The 6,896-nt window shown below is 38.6% G+C and overlaps 1 protein-coding gene across 2 annotated transcripts; it reads right to left on the reverse strand.

The window, feature by feature from the left end:
* Positions 1-108: 108 nt before the first annotated feature.
* On the reverse strand, positions 109-6,328 carry LOC102595364 (uncharacterized). Of its 2 annotated transcripts, XM_006338967.2 has the most exons (5): positions 6,088-6,328; positions 1,543-1,895; positions 1,108-1,203; positions 739-798; positions 109-658 (listed from the first exon to the last, which is right to left on the reverse strand). In XM_006338967.2, the coding sequence occupies exons 1-5, from the start codon at positions 6,179-6,181 to the stop codon at positions 458-460; spliced, it is 804 nt and encodes a 267-aa protein (XP_006339029.1). In that variant the 5' UTR covers positions 6,182-6,328; the 3' UTR covers positions 109-457. The 2 variants fall into 2 exon arrangements, with proteins under 2 accessions (XP_006339029.1, XP_015164947.1); XM_015309461.1 differs by lacking the exons at positions 109-658; positions 739-798; positions 1,108-1,203 and adding an exon at positions 4,650-5,326 and having other exon boundaries at positions 1,812-1,895; positions 6,088-6,176.
* Positions 6,329-6,896: the final 568 nt, after the last annotated feature.

Below are 6,896 nucleotides of genomic sequence, written 5' to 3' on the forward strand. Positions count from 1 at the left end.
TTCAATCATGTCGAGCTAAAACATACTGATAAATCTGCACAAGGGAAGTAATTATATCAATTCTCATACGAACTCTATATTGACTCCACTTTGAAGGTTATGTATGCAAAAAAAAAAAACAGCTTTTTATTTGTTTGAAGTAACGAAAACTGAAATAGAGCCAAAAGTTAATTTTGAACATCCTCAAAATGAACCAAATCACAACATCTCAAGGAGGAGAGTTCCAACAGCTAAATCATTGATGTACAATGAGACCAGCATATATTATGTAGGGCAGTCCTTTGAAGCAGTATGTAATTTGAAACAAAACCTCGAGAACATCTTTTCATTGGATGAAAGCGAGTTAGTATGCTAATTCCTCATCTGCAAATCAGTCCTTAGCAATAACTGAAATACATGTTCTCAAGGACAAACCAAGGATAAGTAAAACAAATAGTAACTAGTGTCTTTTTAAGGATTAAAAAGGTTCCCGACCAGCTTCTGAATCGACAAAATTGGGGTCGTACATCTCATATTCATAATCTGCATCAAGGTCCTCCATTGTTCTGCCAAATACAAACTGTTTTGTTCCCATGGTTGTAAAAGGCATCAGACCAAAAGCTCTGGCAGTTTTTATCTCCCTGGCAATCTTTCTTTGGGCCTTGGCACTAATTCCAGTCTATACATGACCGAAAAGATAGAATAAGAAACATTTACATATTCAATCGTCAAAATTAGTCGATGGATTTGATTACAAACCTTGCTCCTCTTGTGGAGAATTCCAGCCTCCGTGATGAAGTTAGCTAGGAATCTCACATTCTGTATTGCAAATTTGTTAAAGCTATAAATCAGATAACTTCGTTAAGAGTCAGAAGGTTCACAATGGGTCATAATTACAAGGCAATACTTGGGAGGAAGACACCAATTTTATGTTTATAAGCAACATCCCGGTACTTGGAACATGATATTCAGCAACAATAAACTAAACAGCAGAGACTTGATGCTAAGAATATCAAATAAGCAATATACGTGCTCAAGGGTGTTTCCACGTGCAGACATTGGGGTGCATATACGGATACATTCTAAAGCCATACATGGTCAAAGTGATGTAGAACAAAGAACACAAACCCTGAAATCAGCTTTGCGCAAAACTTCCTCTGTCGTAGTTTCAAATTCATCCCTTTTTTTAGGCTTGCGAACTCCTGGTTTTCTAAGATCAAGATCCTGCATGATAATAATGAAAAGCTTAGAGGTGGACATGACAGCACCATAGGAAATATAGAGCAAGAGGACATGTTGAGCTATGGCAACAAATTAATGCCATCCATAATTTTGCTCTTCCAACAGCGAACAAAGCATGAAAACGAGGTGTACTAGGAAATACACACTTAGAGTATACAATTCTAGCAGTCCCAAACAATTGAATGTTTGATAGAAGCTGTTGAAAGTTGAAACACCAATGGGTCCAAGATATACAAAAACCACAGTGAGACACATCCTTATATGGAATTGACACTCAAGATACTAAAAGCATACAAGAAATGGTAGGCTCATTACTCATACCTTGAGTTCATAAGTGTTCCCGGGCCAAAAGGTCATATCTGCTCTGTAAGCATAATCTTCTTTGTCTACTTCATCAGGATCAACCTGAAAATAGCTGGCTGCTTCCTTCAGCTTACCATCCATCCCATCTGATAATGTATTAAAACTCTCATCTAGACCATCAAGGATACTAGATCTGTTTCCAGAACTGAATGTGGAGCCCATACTAGATCTATCATAAGACTTTTCAGCGTCATCAAGCTTTCTGAAAAAGGAGTTTGGACTTGGCCTGTTACCCGCACTATCACCAAAAATTCGTCTTTCAAAGTCTTCAGCAGACTCGAATGAGTTGGTTCTTTGCCTATCATCAGGGGCTGTGTAGTGACAAGGAAATTCATGTCCATTACCAGGGATGTAGATAAAAGAGAAAATGCATATACATGAAAAGGGGATGATGACCAATGATGAAGAAGCACATAATTACACAATAAAGAAGAATCAGATAAGGCTAGAGCGTCTTAAATATGAACATTAGTAATGTCAATTAGGATTGTCCAATATGAAAGGCAGACAATTTGTGAAGGATAAGTGAACCAGTAAAATATCATCCAAGAGATGCTTGACCATGTTACAATTCTTTCCACTATTCAATCACAGGATGCCGATTGTCATTGTGTGTTCAACATGTTCAGCTGTTTAAAACTCTTAAACAACTTAATTATTTTTTTTGAGAAATAACTCCTAAACAGTTTTCTCCTAAAACAGTTTTTTCCTGAGTGATTGTAATGAACTCATATTGTATTGAAATGGATAATTGGAATTACACGTACAATTATAAGAGTTCATCATTCTAATTGCTCCAAATAGTAGCAAATCCTTCCAAGGGAAGAAGTAGAAATAAAAAGGGAGAATGGAGAGAGGTTCCAGATTAATCTAAGTAACTAAGAAATAAGAGACAAGTTCATAGCATAAACTCTAATTGACTAGTTCCCTCTTCTATATATAGGCATCTACCCGGGGTCCCAAATGTAATGTGACATCTTATCACATGGGTCCTCCATTGTAGTTATATTCATAACAATTCTCCCCTCCTCAATAAGAACCTTGTCCTCAAGGTTCGAATATAGTCGTAATGAGACAATAGTATTGTCTTGTTCCTCTTTATCAGTGTTAACAACCCAAAGGAGTTCTTTAGACGCTTCGTTATCCAAAGCAACATTCAATAACGGTCTTTTGTTTTGCTTTTTGAACCAGAGGATGTATCCATGTCTAACAAGATTAACATCAAAGAGTTTCTTGGTCGATGAAGATGGCGGGACTAAAGTAACAACATTGAACACCTTATGGAGCTTCAATCTGAGGGCATTGAAAATTGTTGGATTCAACTCCTCTAAAACATTATGAATTGATGGCATTGGCAGTTGTAAGGTCTTTGTAGTCAAACAAGCACTCCAGGGGACAACCACTTTCTCAACCAGTTTGAAAAAAATCCTTCCAACATCGAACACAAAACCAACTTCCAATATCATATATTCATTAGGGGATAACTCGTCTAAAGATGTAACCAACACTATGTATCTCGCCCCAATTTCAGAAGCATCTAACAAACACTTGATCGTGTGTTGAGAGCAAGACCACATCTTCAGTTCATTGGAAGCCCCACCAGCTTTCCGTAACATTTCATTGAACACATCTGGAGCAATTTTTGGACAATATCCAGCCAACATGATTTCCAACACGTTATTTGTGCCTTTTTGTTATTTGTTGCCTGCAACTCACTTTCGACAAAATCAGCAGCTGCACAAATATGCGAAAAGATTTCTTCTTGTAGCATTTTTATAATCTCCATGTGTTTGCTGACTACAACAATTGTTTTGTCAATATCCTCAATAGTCGGTGCCTTCAGCGTGACTTCCCTTGTAGCTGCTACAGTTTCCGACGCATCAATAATAGTGTTTGCCGTGGTGTTTGCACCTTCTAACAGTAACATTTGATCACAGAGAGGCAAATGGAATTTTTCAAGCTGGGCAACTTGTTGTTCATGGAGCATTTGCGTTCATAAAAATGGTATTGTGGCTCTTTTGTTTTGTACACCGTTAAAATCTTCCACTCTTCCAACCTCAGGAGCAACCTTTTTAAATAAAACTGCCTTTTTTGCAAGCACCTCAAGCATCATTCTAGCTTGGATCCAGTAGTGAGCAAACTTGTGAATTGGAAACTTGTCATCAGAAAAGATATGGCTGCTCCTTTTTAAACTGGTTGTAATTGGATATTCTAATGACATTAACCCACAAAAGAGTCGAATACAAATCTCAAGGATGATCCATAAGACTATTACTGAGCAGTCGTCAACCCCTACAACAATTGAATGACCACTAGACAAATGAAGAAACTGGTTGTGACCAGTAGGTGAAACTGATCCAAAAACACTACCGTTCCACTTCTCAGATTGAGGGCCAACATTCAGAACACCATGGATAAAGCTTATACCAGATTTCATGTTTACACCAGCTCTCTGATTTATATCGTTGCTGCCAGACTGTTTGGAGTTCCCCAAACATGCAAATAATGTTCTTGCACATTGGTTGTTCACCAAAATATGCAATACTTGGTCAGCAGAAAAAACAATCAGCCCAAGCCAATTGCCACTTAGCAAAACATCTGTTGTTAGATTGATCTCGACATTAGAGTTATACCACAAATAAACATGCACCTCTCCTGTGGTATTTAGCTTCTCCAACAACCCAAGCACAGTAAAATTATTGTCGCCGTGTGAGGAAGCAACAACAGTGTATAGCTGCCAGGACAAGTTGAAGTTGCGAAAATTGAGGTACTGACGGAAGTCATATGTATCGATATACTTTTCTAATGCACTGGGCGAAACAGCCCCGACAGCATGGTTAGCAGATACGCAAAGATATTCGATATGGGTAACAATTCTAATATCTTCACACATGTCACAGAAGAAAATGGCAACATCATGTGTGACATATACACCGGGGTCAAATGGAAGTTGTAAGCATTTAATCTTATGGAGCAATGTGATTCTATCCATAATCATAATGTCACTCCCAAATTCAGGGCACGGTCTAGTTGAGTCAAGAATAAAAGAGTACGCATATTTATACCTGCCCGACATATCAGCAAACACCTTATGTGTAGTGGTCACTGAGGATACATCACATACATCTGAAGCATCATCCACACTCAGAAGTGGAAAGCCTTTCGAATAACCAAAAAGTAGAACTCGGTTGACTGAATACTCACTCGAGTTTACCTTATCAAAGCAAGCCCACTGCCCTGTATCAAACCAATTAAAAATGTGTACACCAAGCGAACCAATAGCTGTATGAGGGCCAAGAAATTCTGCAAAAATATCTCTCTTCCGCATTTTATCGAAGACCTTGCAGTCAAACTCCATGTCAAGCTTATGTCTGTAGCCTTTAACTGGAAATGTCGATTCTTTAACTGAGAAGGACAAACGAGAAAATTCAAGCTCGGTAGTGTCAATAGAAGCACTGGACAGAACAGAGGGAGAGATGTGCTTTTGTATTTTATATTCAACATCAAGAATAAGAAGCTGAGAATCCAACTGTGATTTCACGGTATCAGCAATCTCGGTGTCATTATCATTGCACGCTGACTCTAGCACAGAGGTGATAGTTTTATCATCTGAAATATCTGGACTATCAGTGAAAGTGGAGTCCAATCGCATCTCCTCCTGCAGCAGTGACCGCACATGGCAAATAGAAGAGAGCATACGCTTGTTGTTCGCCTGGAGCTCCTTCATCGATTCTTGCAGCATCTTCAACGATTCAGAGAGGGTGTTGAGTTGATCATCAAGTATGGCAGAAGGGTAAAGAGGCATGGAGTACAAACAATGAAAACACCAATGTAATGAACTCATATTGTATTGTTATGGATAATTGGAATTACACGTACAACTATAAGAGTTCATCGTTCTAATTACTCCAAAACTAGTAACAAATCCTTCTAAGGGAAGAAGTAGAAATTAAAGGAAGAATGGAGGTTGGTTCCAAATTAAACTAAGAAACTAAGAAATAAGAGACAAGTTCATAGCATAGTGCTAACTGAGTATTTCCCACTTCTATATATAGGAATCTTCCCAGGGTCCCAAATGTAATTTGGCATCTTGTCACATAGGTCCTCCAGCTAAGTTATATTCATAACAGTGATCTTGGAAGATGTATGGGGACAACCAGTATTGCCAAAGGCTCATTTAAGACGTGATTAAGCTCTGAAGTTCAAAAGAGTTCAAGGAGGGCATTTCGTAGCTCAAGTTGAGCTAAGGAGTGTACAGTTCTACTTAGTTCGAACACTGTATATGTATTTCTGAACAACGAGAACAGACCAGATCTAAATATTTTGAGGTCAGCCACCTCTATTTTCCGGCGTAAAGTCAATAGAAAATTGCTAAACAACGATAATAGGATTCAAAATAAGCTCAATAAAACTAAAACTCGCACATTTTCAGTTACAAAAACTACAAGTTAGCATGATAAAGTAAGGAATTCAACAGAGAATTGAATAAATAACAGTACCTACCAAAATTCGGAAGTGCAGAAAAAGTCCGATGATGAGAAGAATAACGAGATAGGCAAGCATTGGCAGTCCTTAAGATACCTCGGACAATCTTCATCTTGGCGACGGCGATGGCAGCAGCGGCGGTGGCAGCAGCGGCGGAGATGGAAAACGGATTCGCCGATTTGGTTTCTATTTGGATAATGGAAGCGTAGAGTGCTGTTTATGGGCTTTGAAAATGGGGCTTTGGGCTGTGGGTAGTAATTGGGCTTAAACTCAACTTTGAGGGCTAAACTCTAATTCTTACTGAAAATCGCGCAAATACAATATTCTACAATATTTAAGGCCGAACACATAAACAGATCCCCAAACTTGTTGGGGTTTTCCCCTTAGGTACCTCAACTACGTCATTTTCCTATTGAATCCTTAAATCACCCATAATTTGTTCCTTTTAAACACTGTGGGCTGATGTGGCACAAATCTTCCGCATATATTTTTTGTTGATTGTGCGCGTGAGATCCACCTTACCCACGTGGAAATTGCAACCAATCAAACTTCAATCCATTTACACGTCAAGAACTTGAAAAAGAAGAAATCGATGAAAAAGATAACTTCGACATTGGAACTTGATGATCAAGAAGAAATCAATGAAGAAGAGATATATTCTAATGAGCAGCTCCAACTTAATGATGAAGAGAAAGAAAAGAGGAGAAATAAGAGAAAAGAGGGAGAAATTAGGGTTAAAAGGGGAAGAAGAGCGTTGGTGGGTGGTTCAGGGATCCACATCAGCACCTTCAAAACGTCTTCACGCGCTCAAGCGACGTGAGTGTTTA

This window comes from Solanum tuberosum, unplaced genomic scaffold, assembly GCF_000226075.1.
Source record: "Solanum tuberosum cultivar DM 1-3 516 R44 unplaced genomic scaffold, SolTub_3.0 scf00008, whole genome shotgun sequence".
NCBI lineage: Eukaryota > Viridiplantae > Streptophyta > Magnoliopsida > Solanales > Solanaceae > Solanum > Solanum tuberosum.